The sequence below is a fragment of the Ammospiza caudacuta genome, chromosome 1 (assembly GCF_027887145.1).
Source record: "Ammospiza caudacuta isolate bAmmCau1 chromosome 1, bAmmCau1.pri, whole genome shotgun sequence".
Classification (NCBI taxonomy): domain Eukaryota; kingdom Metazoa; phylum Chordata; class Aves; order Passeriformes; family Passerellidae; genus Ammospiza; species Ammospiza caudacuta.
Genome location: NC_080593.1, coordinates 5,115,944 through 5,140,081, shown reverse-complemented (window position 1 = coordinate 5,140,081; position 24,138 = coordinate 5,115,944). Strand labels below are relative to the sequence as shown.

Below are 24,138 nucleotides of genomic sequence, written 5' to 3'. Positions count from 1 at the left end.
TAATAAATGACAGGGCAGGATGACAGTCTTAAACTGTGCTGGATAAGTTCAGGCTGGACATCAGGAATATTTTTTTCACAGAAAGGATGATTACATTGGAAGGGGTTTCCCCAGAGAGGTGGTGGAATCACCATCCCTGGAGCTGTTAAGGAAAAAGACTGGATGTGGCAATCAGTTGAGATGGTGATGCTGGGTCACAGGTTGGACTCGATGATCTCAGAGGAGTTTTCCAAAAAACTGATTGTGTGGTTCTCCTGCTGGGCTTTGTCCAAACGTAGTGCCCTGCCCTCTGGAGTGGCCTGGACAGGGATCTGTGCTGTGTGAGACACTTATGCCAGAGAGAACAATGCTGTCACTAAAGCTGTTTCACACTATTCCACCCCAAATCACCTTGGCTACATTCTTGCCCTCCTGCCCAGGCCCCAAATACAACAAATATAGAATTGTTAATGTGGCCCTGACAGGGCTTATGTTCAAAATCACTTGGTTTTTCTGCTTTTGGCACAACAAAATGTGTGCCAAATGTCTGTTTATTTCTCACCCAGACCTGAACCCATCAACCCAGAGCAATCAGAGATTTTACAGTATTGCAGTTATTCTTTACAGAACAGGCCCAGTGGATCTCTAGTAGCAATAAATCCAGAACCACGTCCCATCTTCGGTGGTCAAAGTGTTCAGATCTGGGCTCCCCTCAGATGACAATGGTCCATGACAGCACAAATATGGCCATCTCCAAATTCCCAAACTCTTCCAGCAAATACAACATTCTGCATAAAAATAAAATCCTAAAACCGGTTGAGGATCCATTTCAAACTGGTTTTGATGCCAAGTACAAAACACAATTCTTGGCTATGAACTGAACATTTTTCAGCTTCCAGGATGATACCAAACCAACATGCAAGGAAGTTTTCAGGAGGAACACAGTGCTTCTCCAAAATACTGCAGGAGGCACAGTAAAAGAACATCCCCTGCAGTCTCTATCTGTGGAGCTCTGTGGAAATGAGGAAGATAAAATATTCCAGCAGCAAAACTTTTAACTGCACAACGATTGGTGTGTTTAAAACTGTAATAAATTAAAAATAAGCATAAGAAGTTTCAGTTCTGACTGAAAACACCTGCCACATAAACCACTGTAAGGAGAGGTGCTAATACACAACCTCCAAACACCCACACCCAGTGAGTGTCCCTGGGAACACCAGACAGGCAGACCCTGTGTTATTTTACCATGCCAAACCTGTATCTTTAGCTTGTTCAAGGTGATTATCCAGGCACTCTCAGCAGCAAAACCTCCTGCTGAGCACTCCTTCAGCCTTCAGCAAGCATCCTTCTTGCGAGAGAAGTAAAAATCTATCCCTCTGCCCTTGTGCTGTGCTGGTCCCCTCTTGCTGGCCCTGGGATGGGGACTTCCTCCCTGTGGCAAATGACAAGGAACAGTGAGATATTTACTGATGCTGCAGAGTGGATTTGGTCACATCCAGGAGAATGTGCACATGGAACTTCTGCCTCCCAAGTTCACTCAAAAAGGCAGGAAGGCCTGACAGACACTGCTCTAGGCTGGGATTTAGGATACCAGGGTTTCTGGTAAAGTGAGTTGATCAAAATTGAACTTTTGCCTGATGGAGAAGCTTTTTGGCTTTAATTTCATCACTGCCTCAAACTGGTATCTCACTAAGTGCTCCTGCAGAGTCCTTTCTCTCATCCCAGGAGGTCACTAATCCAGGTCCTCCAACAGCATGGGTGAAGCAGAAGGCTTTGCTTCCACAAAACCTCCCACTCCCCACTCATGGCAAAGGAATCTGGCCTAAAAATTTGGTACTGCACCTTGGGATTAAAACCTAAAATGGGGGCATGCTTCATTCTTCACTGACTTGGTGCAATCCCTAAATTTGAGCCTCCACAAAGTATCCTCAATCAGGAGGAGGCAGGGTAGATGCATGGGGGAAAGGCAAAATGCTGAACACTCTTATACACAACCCTTGGTTACATCCATTTCCTTCCATACCCATTTCCTCCAATAACAGCATTCCAGCCAGCAGATAAAAGCCTTGACATGTTGCAGGATCAAGAACTCATTCTGCCCCCATTTTAAAGAGAAGATACACTCAAAAATCAAAGTGCAAGGAGCAGTCCCTATATTTACAGGTCTTGCTGACTCCAGTTTGGATGCACTCAAGCAGGAAGCTGGTTGTTTTTACTTCTACCTCCTGAACAGAAAGGACAGAACAATCCAGAGAAACTGGGTTGTTTCTCTTCTGTTCACCTGTATTGGGGGTGGTCACACCAGTGGAGGTCCTGGAGAAACCCCGTCCCTCTGGTGGGGCTGCCAGGGATGCTCAGAAGGACATGCTGTGGCTAAGCCCTGCTGACTATACAAAGGACAGAGAAGAAGCAAAAATTTACATCACAGAAAAGTGAGGTTGGAAGAGACCTCTAAGATCATCAAGTCCATCCTATGCCCTAACACCTCACCTAGACTGTAGCACCAAGTGCCATGTCCAGTCTTTTTCTAAACACATCCAGAGATGGTGATTCTACCACCTCCCTGGCAAGAGCATCCCACTACTTTATTATTCTTTTGGTGAAAAACTTCTTCCTAATATCCAACCTACACCTTCCCTGATGTAGCTTAAGAGTGGGAAGGTGTAGGTTGGATATTAGGAAAAACTTCACCACAGTGGGTAGGACAGAGAGCTAAATAATCCTGGCTGTACAGTCCCGGCTGTGATGCAATGTGAGCTTGCATTAAAAGAACTTTTTTCCCTTTACACCTGAGAAAGAAGAGCAGAAGTCAGAGGCTGATGCAGAGCAGCCCCTGGAGCCTCCCAGCCCATCCCAGCCCTCCCAGTACTCACAGGCCTCTGGTGGATGTGTCGGCTCCACTCTGGGGCTGTCACCACGGGCTGTGGGTAGGTCTCACCCAGAGTTACTCCTGCCTGGGAGAGAGCAGCACTGCTCAGTGCCCAGGGGGTGTGGATGTCTGCTCCCTTTATGCCCTGCAGCTCTGGCACCCACAGCCTGACATAATCCCCCTGCAAACAGAACCAACAGGACAGGATCCATTCAGTGACAATCCCTAAGTGCTTCCCAGCTAGGCTCTTTGTTAATGGGAAAGAGAGCAGCCAGATTTCCAGGCTTAGCCCCATTTGCTAAATCCTCCACCCAGAGTTAGTGCCTAAAGAGACACCTGGATGCTGGAGCTCTTCTCCCACGCTCATGCTGCAGGCACAGGAGGGAGGCAAAGGTGCATTTTCAGCACTGTTCATCTGTCCTGTTTAGGACATCCTGAAATTAAGTCACCCCCAAGAAGTTTCCTGTGACTGAAGGAAAATAGGATGGCTAGCTCAGCTGCACACTCTTGTGCTCCTGAACCTCTCCTATTAACTCTACTGCTGTGTCCTCTACTAGGACCAATTTCTGATTTCTTGTTAAATCCTGCCAGCTACAGTGCCAAAAGACAACAGCACAGCCTGATGTGAAGCTAAGGAATAATGTGGAAACAGGGAATGCACTTGTGAATACTGGCTAAGCACATGGAAAGTATCAGTGCTACAATGCCCAATGGGCAGCAAGAATGGGATGTAGAACTTCATGATATTTGAAGGCTAATTAATTACTTTATTATACTATAACTATATTACACTATATCACACTAACAAGAATTATCACTAACTAAATAGAAAACCAGTGACTCTGCCCAAGAGTCTCAACACACACACGGATACAATTGGTCAACAAATCCAAAACACCATCACCAGAATCCAATCAAGCAATCACCTCAGGTAAACAATCTTCAGAACACATGGGCACAAACACAGGAGCAGCAAATGAGATAAGAATTATTTTTAACATTCTTTTCTCCGCCTCTCTCACAGCTTCTCTCAGGAAAATCCTGAGAAAGCTAAATCTCTGCTCAGAGGACATGTGAATACCACAGAAAAGGGAAATTTATCTGCAGTTTCAGAGAGGACAGTCAGAGGAGTCACAGGTTTAATCTACTCTTCAGCACCTCTCAAGGAATGGTTCTCTCAGGTAACTCCTGAGTTCTCCAAAAAGCTGCTCTGTGCTCAGGGAAGTTTCTGTGTGATGTTCTGATGAAATGTGGCTGTGACTTGGAAGAAATAGTGATGAAACACTTAACACACTGACCAGGGAGGGTGTGGGGACATCCCTGGAGTTGTTAAATTACATTGTCCTGTACAAACCAAGGAACCCGCCCAACTGCTGGCCAGGAGACACAAGAACTGGTTTTGCATCCACACAGCACATTGATCTCCTCTGCTCCCTAAAACACCACATGTCCTTGCCTGCCCTCACCCCTGCAAAGCAGCCACCCAAGACTCACATTCCCATCGTAATCCAGGCCTTGTTTGATCATGTTAAACTTCCTGTTCTCCCGTGGGTCGTTGCCAATGCCAGCGCTGTATAACCAGTTGCCATAATTGCTGCAAACATCATAATCCACCTTGAGAACAGAGGGAGAAAACTGTCAGAAGAGCTGGGATGGCCCTTGGTCAATCTTCTCATCCATTCTTTAGCTCAGGGGGAAAATTCCTTGCATGGGATTCACTCCAGCCAGACTGGGGTGGTCAGAGCTCCCCCATGCTGGTACAGGCATCTGGCTCAGGAAAGGACCTGCATGACTGCTTTTTAGCCTAGGATCAGCTTCCCAGACTAATTCAGATCATGATCCTTAGGTCAGAAAACAGATAAAAGTCCAACCAGAGTCATTCCCAGTTTACTTCCTTTTAAAGGAAAATCTTTCTCTTTCTGCCACAATTTGGCAGACTTCACAAGTAGCCACAGCATTTGAATGCTCATATTCCAAAATAAAGTATTCAAATATGAGAGAAAATTCTTTCTGACCAGTTACCCAGACACCACACATTGCCAAATCATCTCTGCTGATCCTACTAGGCAGTTTGGAGAGAAGTCCAACTCAGACTGTGCAGACAAACCACACAGTTTATATGAGGATGCAAACAATACAAACACTGCAGTTTTCTCCCATTGTCAAGTTATTCCTTCTCTAAACAAATAAAAACTCTCAAGGATGCTTATATAAAATGGATCAGGGCTTTTGAAACAAGCACAACTGAGAGCAGAAGATGATCCTATCTGAGTGCTCTTCAGCTGGGCAGGGTGGCTTAAATCCAACACCAGAAGTTTTCCAGTTGTAGGACAATCCAAACCCTGCTCAGGAGGGGAGTGGAAGTGATAGCAAGGAGGGTTTGGGATCTCTGAGCATTCCTAGGGGTGTCTGTACTGCAAAAGCACTGTGACAAAAAGAGCTGGTTCAGTGCTGTTCTATTCTCTCTTCACTGCAGCCACAGCAGTAACCAGTCCACAGAGAGATGTTTCCAAGATCTCAGCCTCTCCTTGGAGTGAGGAGCTCAATGCTCCAGGATGGCAGAAGGCTCAGGGAATGGGCTCTGTCAAGCTGCCCTTTCTCTGCAGAGCTGGGGTCAGGGTGAGCAGCCAGCTCTGCTCCCTGTGCACCAGGCTTCCCCTTCCCAACTCACTTCCTCCAGCTGGTGAGATAAGGAGGGAAGAAAGATGCCATTGGAGGCCTGATTGTGTGATTAACATGCAGGAAAGCCTGTGTGGGAGGTGAGGGCAAATCCAAGGGGGACTGGAGGAGGCAGGCTCATTTCCCCCTCAGCCTTGCCCCTTCCTGGCATTCTCTTCTGTTTGTTTCTCTGCCTTTCCTTGGGGCCTGACCCTGGGAATGAAATCAATGAAGTCAGAGCTGAGATATTCTCAGTTCAGGACATCAGTGGTCTCTGGCCTTTCCCCTGGCTCCAGCAGGCTGCAGAGAGCTCATGCCTCAGTTTCCCTGCCTGTCTGGTGTGGATAGTACACACAAACACTTGGTGGGCCTTTGCTGGCAGTATTAGAGATGAAACAGGCATTGCTTTCCTTTTTTTAGAGGCAAGTGAGACCAGTTCAGTTCTGTACTGCCTCTACCTTCTACAGGCATGTGTTCCCCACCAAGCTGACGTCTCCTGTGTGCTGCTCTGGGGACGCCACCCAGATGGAACCAAAGGGCACAAGGATCAGCCTGTGCCACACCAACCCACAGTGGCCATCAGCACCTGGGGCTTCCCTTGGTGAAAGGGTCAGTGCAGTGTGATATATTCTGCTTCAGCAAGGCTGAGATTCATGTCCTTAAGAATAAATGTAGATAACACAGGCAGCATCTTTCTTGTGTGAGCCCTTCCAGGTCTTCCTCACTTGTGGAATAGGACACACTTGTGGAAGACTCTTGCTCTTGTCTGGAAAAGCATCACTGCATGGAGCTCCCCAAACCCCTTTCTGGAGGATCCTGAAGTCCTGCACTGTGTTGTTGTCCAAGCCCACTGCTACTCACAGCACTGGTATGGGAGAGCACCCAGATTTTCCTCCTGCAGCCAAAGGCATGTCAGAGCCCAGCTCCAAGGAAGTTTTAAAAAAAAATACATTCACAAAAAAATCTCTTTTAACTGCAGATATTGGCAAGGCAACTGGGCTTTCTCTGCCCATCCAGCACTCCAAGTGAGTGGGAAGTTTTCTGATTGCCAGTCACCTCCTGTATCCCACAGATAAGACCTTTAATGTGAGCCTGATGTGAATATTTGGCCTTTTTCAGTCAGTACCATGAGAATCCATGGGGACTGGGGTCAGAAAAGTGACCCAGCTATTTAACTGAGCTCACACAGCTGCTGAAGGATATATGAGAGGAACTGGTGCTCCAGTTGGCAGGGAGGCCTGCAACAGCCCAGAATGAAGAAGGATGCCTCCAGCCAGGGTGGAGCTCAGTGGAAGCTGATCCAGCCATTGTCCCTGCTTGCCTGTGCTTGTCTAGCTGGCTCCGAGTCCACAGCCACCAATGCACAGACACTGTGCCAGCACACACTGCTTTCCATGTTCTATTTCTGGGCTGCCCTCCTCCCCAGCCTCTGGGCTGAGCAAATCAGAGCATTGTCAGCATAATTCAGGTTTGAAAGTTTTTGTCAAGTGCAACAGATCTCTGGCTAAAACCCTGCACAGGGGATCAAAGCTTACTGCAAACTTCCTAGCTGCATTTTTGTTGGTGGCAGCTCCAGTGTGGCAAAATTCCTTTTACTTAGGTGAGCTTTGGGAAGCTCACACCCTGCAAAAAGTATCTACAGAGTCTCGTTTCAGCCTGAAAATTATTCATCACCTTTCTTATAAATCAGGGCTGTCCTCCTGCCTGCCATTAAACTCCAGGCTCACAAAGAGCTCAATCTTACCAGCAGGGATTCAAACCATTCTGCCCCCATCCTCCAGTCCAGCCCCAGGTCCTTGGTGAGGAAGCTGGCGACGTTCTGCCGCCCTCTGTTCGACATGAAGCCCGTGGCACTCAGCTCCCTCATGTTGGCATCCACAAAAGGAACCCCAGTTCTGCCCTCTGCAGAGACAAAACACAGCACTGGGCTATCAGGATGCTTTTGGGCACTCAAAAACCAGCCTGTGCTCATGTTTCACAGCCATTTCCACAACAGTGCCAGGGCACAGCAGCAGGGAGAGATTTCAGTGTGGTTTAATTGGAGTGCAGCCACTAAGATGCACTGGAAGTTAAATTAGTACTGAAAATTAATCTGGGGAGTTAAGTTTTGGCAAGAAGAAAAAAGAAAAGTACAGAAAAATCTCAGACTGGAAAAGCAATCAGGTGGGTTGCAGGGAATTTTGCAGAGTAAAATAAATATGCAGACAATAGTGAGATGGGCCAAGAACAGAAAGATTCTTGACAGGTGACTTACAGAGGGATGTACTGGACAAATCCCCCAGGGTTAGTACCTGAAAAGCAGAGTTTGTCTGTTGTTAAGGAAAAGATTTACTGTGCCTGGGTGATTTATTTTATCCTGTGTGCAAATGGGTACACGTGGCACTAACATGAGAAAAGATACAGAGGTGTGTACTGCACTGGTTCTAATACTTTAATCTGTTTGTCCCTCCAAGTCTTGAGATATTATGCCTGCTATTCATGTTACAGCAACAAAGTTGTAACAGCTCAAGAAAAAACTGTGGGATTACAAAACATGACTTAGATTTAGTGTAAATCTGTTTTAACCTTGTAACCAAAAGCAAACAGAACCAAACACAGCAGGCATGGCAAGCCAATATTGATAAGAAGGGCTGGTCAGCCTCTGTGTGACTAAACAGAAGGGACCAGCAGGTCACAAACACTCCCTCCTGGGCAGCAAAATCTACCTGCAGTGCACCTCACAAAGCAGGGTCACCCTGTGGGCTGCTCAGTGTCAGTCTGGGAAGGGAGGCCACACACATTCATACCCTGGTGATGCCAGTTTAAATGCCAGCCCTGGCCATGCTGGCAGCACCCTACGGAGACCTGATCTGTGAGCCCCAACAGACAGCTGGAGAACAAAACACAGCCAGCCAAACCTGAGGTTCCTACTGACCTTTCCAACAGCTGAAGAGCTGAAGGTCCTTTTTCCAGGGGATCTCTTTACTTTGAAGCCCTGTGGAGGAAAATAATGACCTGCTGATGAAGAAATACTGACACAGGCAGCTACTCAGACCACAACACAGCCAGGGGAGCTTGGTTGACACAAGGAGTGAGGGTGAAGCCTCTCAGTGCCATCACAAACAAAACCTTCTGCACAGGTTTAGAGATGATCCGTTCCTCCTCTCCAGTGTTACAAAGGGGTGTCTTTTGCACACAGAGGGTGCTCAAGCCCTATTAGATATTGTTTATTTGTTTGCTGATGTTTGCTTTTCTTTCCTTTTTTAATTAAAAGTGACTCAGACCTCACAAGTGGAGATGTGCTCTGGCCCATGCTGTTATTTTCTTTTTCAGCTTTACTCCAGGACAAAGTTTACGTGAAATCTATTTCTGTAGCAGGTACTACACCCAGAATTACCTGGCAGAAGCCTCAGGTAACACTTTGCCCCTGCAAACGGGATAGGAGAAGATGAGAGGAATGATTTCATGTTTGCAGGATGCAGTGGCAATTACAGCCTTCTGTGCAATGCAGCAGAGGCAGCAGGGACAACTCAGTTCTAGCTACAAACATTCCAGATCAGGCCTCCACTGGCACCCAGTGCTATCAGAACAGCCACACAGGCCTGGCAGATGTGACACAGATGCTGAGGGAGATGTGACCCTCTGGATGCCAGGCAGGCTGCCCTGGAGCATCTAAGCCAGGGCTGCATGCCCTGCAGAGCAGCTCCCCCAGCACAGGCATCACCTGCAGGGTCTCCTGACACAGGGACTGGGTATTTGTTGTGTACTGAGTGCTCAGATCCCATTTCACAGGCACACTCCTGTCACTGGGGCTGGAGCCAGATCTCATTCTGATTCCTACGTAGTTCAGTATCTGGTTTCTTGGGATTCACCCTGCTGGGTCAGTTCCTGCTCTGTCCTAGGTCCTCTGGAGAACTCAGGCAAGCCTGAAGCCTGGATTCTGCTGAAAGGTGGAATGTGTCTGGAAACAGCATCTTCATTCTCCTTGTGCTGCTGTTTCCCACAAATAATACTAAAAAATAATACTAGAAAATAATACTGTCAATAACACTCCCTGCACCTAATCAGATTTGAGGATCAGTGTCCAGCACTGTGGTGCTGAGGCATTTCTGTGCTAACAGAGAGCTCCCAGCAGCATCCCAGGGTGGTGACACAAGCACCACGAGAAGAACATTTGTACAACTCAATGCCAACAGCTATTGTATTTGTTGGGAATGCCCCAACAAAGGGAGGAATGATGAATCTGACTCCATGTGCTCAGAAGGCTAATTTATTATTCTATAATACTATATTATATTAAAGAATACTATACTAACTATACTAAAGAATACAGAAAGGATACTTACTAAATGCTATAAAGATAATAATGAAAACTCGTGACTCTTTCTAGAGTCTTGACCCAGTTTGGCCCTGATTGACCAAAGAGTGAAAACAACTCACAGCAGAATCCAATGAAACAATCACCTGTGGGTAAACAATCTCCAAACACATTCCACATGAGCAAAACACAGGAGAAGCAAATGAGATAAGAATTGTTTTCCTTTTCTCTGAGGCTTCTCAGCTTCCCAGGAGAAAAATCCTGTGTGAAGGGTTTTTTTCAGAAAATGTGAATGCTACAAACAGCCTCTTCTCTTACTTTCCCTGTTGTAAGAGAGGACCTGACCCTCCTAAATGTGGTGATCCATACACACCTCTTAATGAGAAAATCCTTCTGCCATACTTCAGGGCCACAAACCGAAAGTAATCCCTCCACAGCAGTTCAAACAGGACCCTGAAACACAAAACCATCTCAGTATTTCACTGTGGCTCAGATATGATAACTGAACAAAGATTTTGCTTCCATACAACCCACCATTAACACTGTGGAGTTTATTCACAACAAGGTTATTGTAACAGGATATCCCCTGTGGCAGGGAGAAACGATGAGGAGGACTCCATTGATATCAGAAGGCTGATTAATTACTTTATTATACTATATTATATATCTATATATATACTTATATATATATAGTATATATATAGTGTATATATACTATATACATACTTTTAATATATTTTTATATATAATATCTATAAAAATATATACTTTATATATGTAGTATGTATATATACAATATATATAGTATATGTATATATACTACATACAATATATATATACTTTATTATACTATATTCTATATATATTTTATTCTATACTGTATTACACTATATTACATTACATCTAAACTGAATCTGCCAAGCACTCCACTCTGCACACACTGCACAGAATCTCGTGACTGTCACTGACAGTCGCAACACACACACACACACACACCTGGCCCTGATAGGCAAGGAACAAAACACCATCACTCTGGGTAAACAATCTCCACATTGCATTCTACTTTGGCACAAACACGGGCACAGCAAATGATAAGAATTGTTTTTCCTTTCCCTGAGGTTCAGAGAATGTGAAACCCAGAAATATTCTTGGGAAGAATTGTGCCTTGCTTTTCTCTGTGAAGAGAAATGTGGTGACACGAGGGATTTCAGGGATCTTCCCTATGATAGCAGTTCTCTCCCCAAGCCTGTTTGCCTGGATTACAGGGAAAGCAAACTCTGCATGAATCACTTGGGAAGCTTTCCTTAGCTCATGTGCAGGAGCAGTTTCAGGAAACATGTTCCTCCTCCATCCCTGCTGGGGTGTAATTCTCCCCAGAGCAGGGCGAGGGCCTGACTGAGCTTCACACTTCCGCAGGAATGAGCACATCAGCACATTCCTGAGAGCTTTGTGTTGATTTATTTGTGTTGATTTAAGCAATTACCTTGGCAAAGGACTCTAAGACACCTTTCAAAACTGGTTTACAGTGCTCCAGCCCATTAGATCAGGTGCTAGGCCCATAGAAAAAAAGGACAGTTTTATATAACATCTTTTATATAAAAAGAGCTTCTTATAAAATGATGGCACATCAACCTCAGAAACCTGCTTCAACTCTATGCCATATGGGAAGCTCTCTGCTCAGCTGATTTTTAGGCTGACAAGATCCTTCTGGATGATCTGGTTACAGAACAGAATCACAGAATTAGGGAATCAAGGTGGAAAAGACCTCTGAGACCATCCAGGCCCAGCTCTGACCAAACACCACAGTGTCAACCAGACCATGGCACCAAGTCCGGTCTTTCCTTAAATACCTTCAGGGACAGTGACTCCACCACCCTCCAGGGAAATCCACTCCCATGTCTAATCATCCTTTCAGACAAGAAAGTCTTCGTAATGTCCAACATGAACAGGACACTGTCCAAATCCTAAATAACAGTGTCATAACACTGAGGTTCAATGTGCAGCCACCATGACCTGTACTTCATTGTACAATTGACTTCCTGGGAGCTTGACAACTTCATTTTTATAATTACTGAACACTTTAAAATGCTAAAATCACCATGGCATGCCAGCTGCCAGCAGGCTGGCTGACTGTAAGATGGAAAACAGGAGTATTTTCATTTCTTGAAATCTTTCCTCTCTTAACTGTCTTTGAAGTAAAAAAAACCCCAAACATACACTTCATGGGTGTTGATATTTTATCTGTAATTTGAATTTTAATGAAACTGAGCATTTTGGCCAGAATGGCTGGCAGCGTTCTGCCTGCTCCTCACCAAACACTGTGCTGTTTGACATGTTGCAAATGTCACAAACCAAAATGAATATTTAGTTTTAGAGTTTGCACAGACGTTATGGTTTGGGATTTTTCCCATCCAGGTCTAGTGTCAGGCCAGGCTCTACCTGTTTCTACCATGACCCTGTTTCTCTATCAGAGCTCCAGGTTCTGATTCACAGTGTCTGGGCAGAGCTGAACAAGTTCAAGGCCAGCCCAGGGATGGATGAACTGAGAGGTGAGGAAGAGCATGGGTCACAAGATGGGATGCATTAAACCCAGATCCCAGTGCCCTCTTCCCCTCTGTTCTGATGTGGTGGTCATGGCCAGGTAGCTGAGCAAACACAGAGCCACTTGCTGGACTTGTGGCCATGGGACCTTCAAACACCATGAGATTTACACAAATCACAGTCACTGAGACTTTTGGGCTCATTTCCTCACTCTGAGAAACCCTTTGGCTTTTATTTGTAAATATTCCTCCTTCTCATTTAGCCCATAAGAACACAGAGATGGATGGTGCTGATTTGCTGAGATTGTGTTCAAAAATCATGAACCAAGATTTCCCAGCAATAATAATGACAACTGGCATTCATAATCTTTACTTACAAAATGCCTAAAGCCCCTGGGTGTCAAAGACAGACTAATAAATCTGTACTGAAAGAGAACTACAGTGCAACCCAGAGGAACCAGCCAGCAGGCAGAGGAAAAACAAACATTAATTACAGAGTTAACAAATCACTATTCTGTGCATGAAATACCAGGTTCCTTTTCAGAGAAAACAAGCCATGCTGATGGTGCAAAGACATACCAGTATGTGCTCTGATTTGCTGTTCTCTCTGTCTCATACTTCTGGATCTGCTCATAGATGTATCGAGGTGAGATGCAGCCCAGTGCCAGCCTGAAAGCAGAGGAATGATGTCCTGAATGCCACACAGCACTGATAGCTTGCTGTCAGCTCAGAGGGAGCAGAGGGGCAGTTTTGTCTCTAGAGTTGTGGTCTAAAAACTTTTTTCAGCTTGCAGTGCTGCCCCTGACTTCCTAAATGGCTTTAGTTAAGTTGTAACCTCTCTGCAACTCTTCAAGAGAGAGAATTCCCTTCCAAGAATTAAGATCCTCTCCTTCCTGGAGTATGACTCTTACAGGAGTCTCCAAGCTATGGAGATAAATCATTTCAAGCTATGGAGATAAATCACTTTGCTCAAGTTTGATGAGTTTTGCCTAAATGATTTAACAAACCCAATGACACACCCAGAAAAGAATCTCAAATGTCATCCTCTGCATCACATGTTCTACCTGCCCTTTTGCCACAAAGCCCCTGATCCTATGCCCAGGGCTCCTTTTCCTGCAGAACCTCAGTGGCTCATTTGAGCAACCACACAAGGTTAAGTGACTGCTGAAAATCTGAGCCCTGGCAGGAAAACTAGGGAATAAAAGTCTGCTCTGCCATTTCAACCCCCTGGGCCATTCCATTTGTTCCAAATCAGTGCTGTTGCAAGACAGGAAAGAACTTGCAGACTCCAGCCCCATCATACAGGATGATCAAGAACAGATTTTACCTTGCTTTTCCTAGAAATGCATTTTACTGCCATTTCCACCATAGCTTGTGGAAACACTGGATGTTCTAATGAATTGTGGAAAACAGAAAGAAAGACTTTGAGGAGTTTTCCTTTAATTGTTGATCAGCTCTAAAGGCCAGCATGACATGGGAATGACTGGCTGCAAGCTGAACTGCTCTGATTTTGATTATGTGACAGAGGAACATTTTGGGGCAGGCAGATCAGAACTGTTTGCTCTGAGCAAATGGCCCGCTTGGAAAAACTCAAGTGGAGGCCACAAATAACAAACTTCCACAGAGCCAACAGTCCTGGGATCCCGAAGTGCCACCAGATGGAGCCATCCACTGCAACCATCACAGCACAAAGCTCAGAAACGAAATCCCAACCTGTAACAGCCTCTGAAATTTGGTTCTCATTGCATTCTGTTGGGAGAATCCAGATGCTCTCACTTTAGGCTGAACTGGGCTCTGCTGCTGCTTCAGTTCCAGTCTGGAATTAACTCTGTCTCTTCCAGCACCAGGGACTAAAGCCCCTAATTAAAAATCAAAATATTTACCCACACAAAAGATTCTTTCCAGCAGGAATAACCAGAAGTGTCTCTTCACCCTGCAGAATGGCAGTGAGGTGGGGTGACCTGCCCCAAACTATTCAGGAAATTACGATTAGGTTGAAACTGTGCTGCCTCCCTGCCTTTCCCTTCCCACACAAAGCAGCACAAAGCCAAAGGCAAATGCTGAGTCCCTCCTGCTCCCTGTCCCCTATGTGCTCCCAGCACAGTTCTGCCTCACTGCAGCAGTTCCAGGGAAGTGCAGCCTCAGAGCTGCTCTACCACCATAAAAAGGGCCAAAAGAACCACACCTAGACCCCTACCCATGCCCAGCAGCACTCAGCAGACAGGTAACACCTGTTTGGGATGGAAACAGAAAAGGATTTCCCAGTCTCAACAAAAATCTTTACCATGGTGCAAATTTCGTGGAGTAATCCATCCCCACCAGCCCATTCCGAGTCTCCTTGTAAGAAGCAACCAGATTCTGTGAGAGCAAAAGAACAAAAGGTTTCAATACTTTACAAGCAACCTGCTAAATGTTCTTTCCTTCTGCAGCCAGAGCAATCTGGCAGGGCTGGGCTCCCTCTCACGGCTGCCTGCAAGGATTGCACCGCTGCCAATTCCTGCCCCCAGCACACAGGCAGGAATCAGGGCAGCAATCTTCATTCCAGCTCTGGGGTGTGTCACAAGCTGTGCTCCCTGCTCCAGCCTACAGCACCTTTCTATCCACAAGCACTGTGCACCTGGCTGTGCTGCTCCCTGCCCAGCCCAGCCCCATCTGATTCTGGACCATAAACCCACTGAAAAGCACCAGTGGAACTGGGAGCCTTGTGGCTGCTTGTTTGGGGGTTATAGAACCAGTGGGACTCTTACTCTCACAATAAAAAGGTTTTATTTTCTGTGTTTTCTACCTTATATACTCTTAATAAAGTGTAATTTTAAGTCATTAACTACATTACAACAATGTATTATATTTACTGGTGCAAAACAGTTAGCGTTAATATAATTAGTAAAAGTTTTACAAAAATTTAATAAACCATGTATACACATCTACTTAAACACGTAGTCTAGCTTACAAAAATTTTTATGTATCTTTTCTAATCTAGTCTCGTGCTAACAACCTTGTCTTCTTCTTTGCTATAGATACACTCAAAATCATCAATTGTTACTTCTTCTATTAACTCAACTTCACTTACAAACCAACTATGAAACCCCTCCATATGTGACAGCCCCCAGCACTCAGCTGCAGGAACTCTGACCACTGCTGTTTCTGTGCCTCACACATTTACAGCAGGAGGCAGATCTTCCATGCTCTGAGCACTCCATGGACAATGCAGAGGACACAGGGAAGACCAACCTCTCCTTGATCACCTTCACTGCACAGGTTACAACTGCTAAAGGGCTGTTGTAGCTCAATATTTGCATTACAAAAAAAAGAAGGAACAGGTTTTCCAGCTCTGATTATATAAATGCTTGACCAAGAGCAAAAGCTATGCCCACTTGTACTCATTTTGGTTGGGATGGAGTTAATTTTCTCCATTGCAGCTAATCTAGGGTTGTTTTGGATTTGTGCTGAAAACAGTGCAGAGAGCACACCAATGTTTTCCTTACTGCTGAGCACAGCTCCCACAGCCTCAAGGCCTTTTCTGCTTCTCTCACCACCCCACCCTGAGTAGGCTGGGGGTGCACAAGGATTTGGAAGAGGACACAGCTGGGACAGCCGACCCCAGCTGACCCAAGGGTGTTTTAGACCATATGATGTCATGCTCAGCATATAAAGCTGAAAGTCAGGATGTTTGGAGTGATGCCATTTGTCTTTTCAAAGAACACTGATGGAGCCCTGCTTTCCTGGGGATGGCTGAACACCTGCCCACTGGTGGGAAGAATTAAATGAATCCTCACCTTGCTTTGCCTGTGCACACAGCTTTTGCTTTCCCTATTAAATGGTCTTTAACTCAACATTAAAGTGACCTTCCTCACTTTAATCCTTCTGAATCTCTCCTCCATCTCACTGGCAGGAACTGAGGGAGCAGCTGCTGTAGGGCTGAGCTGCCTTATGGGCTTAAACCAGGACAATGCTCCCCAAAAGCAAAGGAATGCAGGAATTTGGGAAACACAGCTGAAAGGATGCCCTGGGGGCTGTCCCACACCACACTTTTAACCCATCTCAGCTGGAGAGGTGCTCCCTCCTTTATCCAGAAAACTGCTTGGGGTCTGATGCTGTTGGAAATCAGCATATCTACCTTTGAATTCAGACATGGCAAATTCAAGACAGTTCCTCAAACTAGACCAGAAAGAAATTCAAAAACTGTCTGACAAAATGCAGTCAGCAGGAGCTTCACTCCACCAAAGCAAGGAAACAAATGGTAGCTGTCATTATTGGCTGCAAGATTTCAAACCAGACTACAGAAACCTGCTACTATTTATAACTGCAGGCAGAACTTGGGTCAGCTGTTCCTCACCCCAGTTGCAATTCCAGCCCCTCAGGCCACTTTTCACTCCTCCAAACAGAGGAACTACATTGCTGATTATGTGGGACATTAGCATAGAAGGAGCAAATCAAGGTAAAGCAGCTAAAAAATTTCGTCCCCAGTCCCAGAAGTTAATGGAAAAAATACTTCAGAGAGATGGCCAGTAAAGTAGGTTCCTAAGTATTTGGTTACATTCCCCAGTCCCAGATGACTTCTTTTTTGGTCTAGTTTAGTCTCTCTGAAAAACTGAAATAATGCTAATTCCATCCTTGGTCAAGTTTTATATGGGAGCTAAGGAAATATTACTAGGAAGTGAAATTGCAGCCTCACCCACTTGCACAGCCATGTGTACAAGGGGGAGGATGTAGGCAAGGAAATGTAAGAGTTACCGTGTCCCAAAAATAATATTGCAGCCTCATCAAAGCCTGGGTCTCTCCTCCACTGCAGGGAAAGGCTGTTCTGGGATCAGTCACAGGATCTGCCACAGAAAACACCAACACCTTGTTACCCCCTGGAAAAGCATCTCAAAGGCAGGGAGCTTAAAATCCAGGGATGTTCAGCAATGGGGATGTCTGCTTAAAGGGCATAAAAGATTGTGTGGTTTTCCTCTAAAATAAGGGTCATATCAAACATATTAAAAATCACTAAGGATGTTTTCTACCCAGCTGCAGGGTAGGAAATTCCCATACAGGGGTTTCACCTGTGTTTGCAGAGTGGGTGAACTGAGGCTTAATGACAGTTTGAAGGGCAACCACTGCCTCTGTGTTTTGGTTTTCAGCAAGAGACATATCACAGAATCACAGAATGGTTTGGGTTGGAAGGGACATTAAAGATCATCCAGATCCAAGCTCCTGCCATGGACACGGACACCTTCCACTGTCCCAGGTTGCTCCAAGCCCTGTTCAGCCTGGCCTTGAACACTTCCAGGGATGGCACATACACAGCTCCTCTGGGTACCCTGTGCCAGGGCCTCACCACCCTCACAGGGAAGAATTTCTTCCTCTCATCTAATCTAAATCTACTCTCTTTTAATTTGAAGACAAATATCTGCCTAACCCTGCAACTAAAGACAGATTCTTCTACAGCACCTCCCAGACTGAAAGGGCCATGATAATCCAATCACCTTTAGGGACTACATTTCATGCATCTCTCAGGCACTAGCTGCCTCTGCATTTTTACAGAAGATTTGTTTTCTGTGACAGAATATAATATGCACTGCAAGATGTTTGGTTTAGGTACCTGATTCAGCCTGGCTGAACATCTGGCAATCTGGAGCAGCAGGAAATTATTCACTTTGTAAACCACATTTTTCAAAACAGACCTAAGCAGGATATTTTTAAAGGACAGAATCTAAGTAAGATTTCATTAGAACAACTTCCAAATTAAGTTTTCTCACCCTTCTGCCCGAAATCCTCCATTGTAGGGATGCTCCCCTCTTGCAGCCCTGGAGCCAGGGGCTTTAGCTGATCCGGCATCCGCAGGGTTGGCCGGACCCTGGCCCCGGATTCCAGAGCTTTTCTGAAGTGGGTGTAGACATCAGGCAACCTGCAGAGATGGGAGCAGCCAGGTCACTGCCCTGCACCCCCACTCACCACACACCCCCTCCTCAGGAGCAGGATCAACATTCCAGGCTGTCCTCTCACCTTTGTGATGCCCCTTTGAACACTGCCAGGCACAATAAGGAGATGCCCCCGGGGCTAACAGCCACCAATTTCTTTCTGCTTCTGATGCAAATTGTGCCTTTTCAATTTAAGGTGTGCCCTGGTGGGGAAATCCGTGAGAGCCAGATTTATCTCACCTAACTTCTGAGTAACACAGCTGATGTCAGTGTAAAAATCTACATTCTCCTGGTGCCTCAAAGGAGAAAAACAGGCATTTTCATGGCCTGACTTGTCTGCCCTTATTACATATATTTTCCAGAATACCATGAATCACTCAACTCCATCCACCACACTTCAGGTGACTACTGAGGGAGCAGTGAAGAGTACACACACATCAAGGAGGGGTTGGAAGTAAATCATCTCTTAGGTCCCTTCCAAACCAAGCCATTTAATGGTTCTGTAAAGCTGCTTCAGGTGAAGTTTAGATTGGATATTAGGAAAAGTTTCTTCACAGAAAGGGTGGTCAGGCTGGAACAAGCTGTCCAGGGAAGTGGTGGAGTCACTGTCCCTGAAGGATTTAAAAGATGCGCAGATGTGGCATTGAAGGACATGGTTTATTGGTAGGCTTGGCTTAGTTAATGGTTTGATTTTATGATCTTAGAGGTCTTTTCCAGCCCCTTAATGAATGGTCACACATCTTGGCTTTATACATACAGAAGCATAAATCCTACAGGTGCAGAGGACTGAATGTGTTGCTTCCCCATTGTGTGCCTGATCACAACAGCACTGCCCCATAAAAGTAGAAACAGAAGGACTAATAGGTCCTTTCCCTGTGTGACCAGAGGACTGGGAGCCCTCCTGAGTGAGAAACACAAGGGACAGTGGAGGGGTGCTAGCACAGAGCAGCCCACCTGTCAATAGGCCTGAAGGGGAGGTCATCCCGATGATACAGCGTGGAGCCCCAAAACGTCTGAACCTTCACCCCATGCTGCCCACACACCTGGCACAGCCCCTTCTCCACATCCAGCTCCTCCTGAGTGGCCTAGGGAGAACAAAAGAGTGAGGCCAGGGCTGCACAAATGCAGCTCAACATGCACAAACACTCTGGTCTTGCCCTCCTCATGCTTCTGCACATCACCTTCCTCCCTCTGCCCCATCGAGGACTCCCACGCAGGGAATCCCTATCCCAGGAACTACCCAAGGTTAACAACACCACAGCCAAGAAAGGCCCTGAACACACAGGATCTGCATCACCACTCGGTCGTGGAAGAAACCTTCACAGCATGATTTTATCTTTTAACTGTGTCACTGGAGTATTTCCCTTACCTCTTCATGGAAAACCACAGCAGTGACAGAGCCCAGCTGAGTAATCAGATCACAGACCACATCTTCCGGCTTCCCCTTCCTCACAACCAGGGTACTAAAATACAAAATACTGCCCTGAAACAAGTTTGATGTTATTGTTATTTATGTGCACAAGAGGCCATCATGCCAGCCCAGGCAGGCACTTGTGTCCTAGTTTTCTATGGAGCACAAACACTGTGTGGGGGCAGGCAGACAGGATTTGACCAGCCTGCATTTTTTAGGAGCCCCTGAACACAGTTTGTAAGCCTCTGGGGCTTAGTTTGTGTCAAACACATTTCTGCCACTCTGGATGCCTTAGAAAGAATGACTGGGCACAAAGCCAGACTGTTACCTAAAAGTGAATCTGTTTATCCTCACACACTAAAGAGATTCAAGGGCTGGCTGATCCACCTTGTCCAAGTTTCTCAGAGAGGTTATCCCATCCCTGGAAATATTCAAGGTAAGACTGAACAGGGCTCTGAACCTGATCTGGCTGAAGATCTCATTGCAGGGGGACTAGACTGGATAGCCCTTAAAGTTCCCTTCTGACCCAAACTATTCTATCACTCCATGATCTTTTGCTCTGCAAAGCCAGATATTATCTGGTAGTGGATTCTTCAGGCCCTGGCATCATAAACAAGGATATCTGAGTCTAGAGCCTGGGTTTAGCAGGACAGGACATAAGAAAATGTAACTCTCCAGTCTCAAAGGCCAGGCTCCATGCTGGTCTGTCTCAAGCCAGCTCCCAGGGAAAGCTCTCCAGGGACAAGGAAGGCTCCTGGCCGCAGTGGCTGCTGTAACTGCCCACCAAAATTCTGCTGTTTGTGTTTCCCACTGTCAGCACTCTGGGCAAAGCACTCAAGGCTGACACTCATCATCTCAGGGATACCTGAGAAACAAAACCCATGTGGCACAGAGCCAGGATGGCTCTTAGTCCCCTGCAGGTGACCACAGCAGGGGCTACACACGGGACCCTGCTGTATCTAACACAAGGGCTGTGGCTCTCTGAAATATCTCTGAAATCAGCCACCACCTGAGCCCAGAGCACATGATCCGAGTCACAGCACAGGTTTGTGTTGAAAAAGAAAAGGAGAATAGAAATGTATTATTTGCACGGTGCTTTCTCAACTACCTTCCTTTTTTCTTGAGTGTTTCCCTTAGATCCTTCACACTTTCCAGCAAAAACCTGAGCCTGTATGGCCCCGTCTTGGGCCAGCTGTAGCAGTGGGTGCCCAGGTAGTGCCGCGGGTCGAAGCAGTAGAGGGGAACCACAAAATCAGCGTTGTGCTGAGCCCAGTGCAGCACCTGGAAACACAGAGCGGGCCGTGAGAGCTGCCGGGGCGGGATGCAGGAGAATCCCTCCCCATCCTGCCCCAAACACCGGCGCTGTCCCTGCCCCAACCCGCGGCGCTCCTACCTGGTTATCGTGGGCGCGCAGGTCGCAGCGCAGCACGCAGATGGCCGTGCCCGCTGTGCCCGACATGTTCCCTCCGTGCGGCCTCTCCCACCTCACCCGGGCCGGCTCCGTGCCCCTCTGCCCGGCCCCTCATCCCGCCCTGCCGGGGAGGAGCCGTCCTGCTCCGATCGCCGTGTCCGCCCCCAGCGCATCCCGAGGGACCGGCGCGTCCCGTCCCGCATCCCTGCAGGGCAGCGGCGAGCTCGCTTCCCTCGCTCCCTGTGGCTCAGCACATGTATTTTCACATATATATGAAAATATATATTCATATATATGAATATATTATATGAAAATATATATGAATATCTATGATATATATAATATATACGATAGATATAAAATGTATTATATATATCATATATATGAAATAGACATATATATGTCTATACATATACTATATAATATCTACTACATACTATATACTACATACTACATACTATATACTACATAATATATAATATATAATATATAATATATAATATATAATATATAATATATATTATATAATATATAATATATAATATATACGTATAATATATACGTATAATATATACATATAATATATATGTATAATATATACATATACGTATATGTATACATATACGTATATGTATATGTATACGTATATGTATATGCCTGCCCTGGCTGGTCACTCTTATTGCTGGATGTTTTGTGGGTTTTTTTAACCTCTTTATCTTTTTAAATCTCTTTATCTGTGAAAAAGCCATGTTATGACTGGCTTTTTGCAAATATTAAAATTAATATTATATGTGGTGAGTTAGAAAGTAATAATGTATTCATTCTCTTAAGTAGTGTATTAATTGTCTTAAGTACTGTGTTAATATTTAACACACTACTTAAGAGAATGAATATAGTATTGCTTGTTACAAAAAATATAACCTATTTTTTTTTGTTATAAAAACATGTTAAAATAGAAGCTATGCTATGTAGGATACTTTTTTCTAAAGAAAGGACTCACAGTGAGATAGCAGCCACAGGACACCTGAATCTTTCAGAAAAAAAGAATTTATTGCCCCATTATCAGAAGAAATTAACTTCTTCCTGCCTCGAAGGCTCTGTCAGGATTAGGAGGAAGAAGCTGACACTGACCAGACAGAATCCTGTGTTTGAATGGAATTTATGCATCATGTATGAGATGTATGAATATGCAACAGGTTATTGTTTTTAAAGGTTAATCCTCTGTTAACGTGGGTCCTTTTCTGGGCTTGTGCTGCCCATAAAAATGTACCTGAACTGTCTGTAACTCTTTGTTTCTGTTGTCTCATATTGTCCCAATCCAAATTGTCCAAATTATTATTACTCTAATTGCATTACTATTTTTATAACCATTTTATTACTATTAAACTTTTATAATTTTAAAACAAGTGATTGGCGTTTTTCACATTATCTTTCACAGAACAGCATCAGGGAACCACTCGGCCCCGCTGTGCTGAGGCTCAGCCACGGTGACAGCGACCCTGTGCCACACCGAGCCTCGCCCTGCTCTGACAGTGTTGATCCTTCAAATGCCACCACTTCGATGCGTTGGCCACAGGAACGAGCTTGCCACCTGCTGACCGACAAAAGGCGAGCTGTAGGTTTGCAATATTTAGTCTACTTGTTTCTCAGCACTGACAAAAGTGGCTGAAGTGAAAAGGTTTTGCCTCATCCTATATTGGGCACCAGTGGTCACAGATCCCTTACTCAGTGAATTGTCCCTCAGGATCCTTTTATTTTTTTTTCATTCAGCTACTCTCATAAGAGGAAACCAAGCACAGGAACTGCCTGCCCAAGGAAGCAGCAGTGGAGTCACCATCCTTAGGGACACAGCTTAGTGGTGGATGTGGCAGTGCTGGGTTAATGGTTGGACTCGAGGTCTTTTCCAACTTAAATGATTCTATGATTTTATGAAATGCTTGGTTTATGGGTTGTCCAGCCACCTGCTTCCCTTGTGTAGCTTCCCTGATAGTCCTGGGATGGGAGATCAATGGAGAAGGGGTTAACACATTGCAGCAAGGAGCTGGTGATGATTCAGGATCCAGGTTTACAGCAATGAGTTTCTGCAGCTCATTTAAGTACCTCAATGCTGAAGTGGAGTTTTTGGTGAAGCCACACAGACTCTGACCAGAGAATAAATGTGGTACCCAAACCCCTGGGGGTCCTGGGGAGTCCTGGCTTCATGTCCATGTCCTCCAGGCCTGGTGTGCTCTGCATGCAGCCTGGCTGTGGGAAGTGCTGTGGTTCCCTGTGTAACCCACATGACACATCATCTCCTGATCCCTGCTCTTGCACCAGGGTTCCTTTTCCTGGCTCAGCAGCTGCAGCCCATTGAGAACCAGTCAGTGACTCATCCCAGAGGGCTCATGTTTGGTAAAAGAAAAGAGGAGCCAAAACCTTGGCTCATGCCCAAGGAAAACACTGCTGTCCGGTTGCAATGCTTAGAAGACAACATGTTTCTTTATCACATTAGAAATAATGAAAAAAGCACAGTTTATAAATCTTCCCTGTTTGCCTTTGCCTTCATTTGGACGAGGACAAACAGTGCAGTTGGCTTTGCTTTTGTTTGCAGTCAGGCTTCCCCCACAGTGTCTTGGCTGACATTAAGCTGGGCCAAGTCTGGCAATGCTGACATCCTCTTGCAGCTTACTCAGAGCTGTGAGACAGCCACCCACGTGCTCTGCAAGGCCAGGAGCCTCATCAAAAGGGTGTGCAAAAAAAAAGGGGTGCCCTGCTGCCTGCTAAGGGGTATTTCCCATTGGCAAGGAAGCCTGGTTTCCACTAAACGCACACTTCTGCAACATAACACTGAGAGGAGATTTGAAACTCTTGATGTGACAGTGAGGAAAGAAAAGTGGGTTTAACTCTCTGCCAGCTTTCTATTTGTGTTGATAGAAAAGGTGTGAGGTGCCCGACACTGGCAGCAAGAGCAGCACAACAGACTCTGCACCCACACAACTGTTGGATGTGGTGATCCAGGCAGCAAGAGTGGGCAGGAAAAACAGATGTCCATAAGGGATGGGCAGTTTGCTCAGGCCCAGAACCCAGATTT

General features: G+C 45.7%; 1 protein-coding gene across 3 annotated transcripts; it reads right to left on the bottom strand.

Annotated features, from left to right (window-relative positions):
- Window positions 1-47: 47 nt before the first annotated feature.
- On the bottom strand, window positions 48-21,144 carry LOC131564367 (cryptochrome DASH-like). Of its 3 annotated transcripts, none has more exons than XM_058814789.1 (14): window positions 21,051-21,144; window positions 20,766-20,965; window positions 19,616-19,709; window positions 19,201-19,331; window positions 18,085-18,233; window positions 17,078-17,166; window positions 14,628-14,701; window positions 12,923-13,012; window positions 10,177-10,256; window positions 8,421-8,480; window positions 7,251-7,408; window positions 4,343-4,462; window positions 2,853-3,029; window positions 48-1,411 (listed from the first exon to the last, which is right to left on the bottom strand). In XM_058814789.1, exons 1-14 carry the CDS (start codon window positions 21,114-21,116, stop codon window positions 1,313-1,315), a joined length of 1,587 nt encoding a protein of 528 aa, XP_058670772.1. In that variant the 5' UTR covers window positions 21,117-21,144; the 3' UTR covers window positions 48-1,312. The 3 variants fall into 3 exon arrangements, with proteins under 3 accessions (XP_058670772.1, XP_058670780.1, XP_058670789.1); XM_058814797.1 differs by having other exon boundaries at window positions 20,766-20,938; window positions 21,051-21,118; XM_058814806.1 differs by lacking the exon at window positions 48-1,411 and adding an exon at window positions 2,185-2,366.
- Window positions 21,145-24,138: the final 2,994 nt, after the last annotated feature.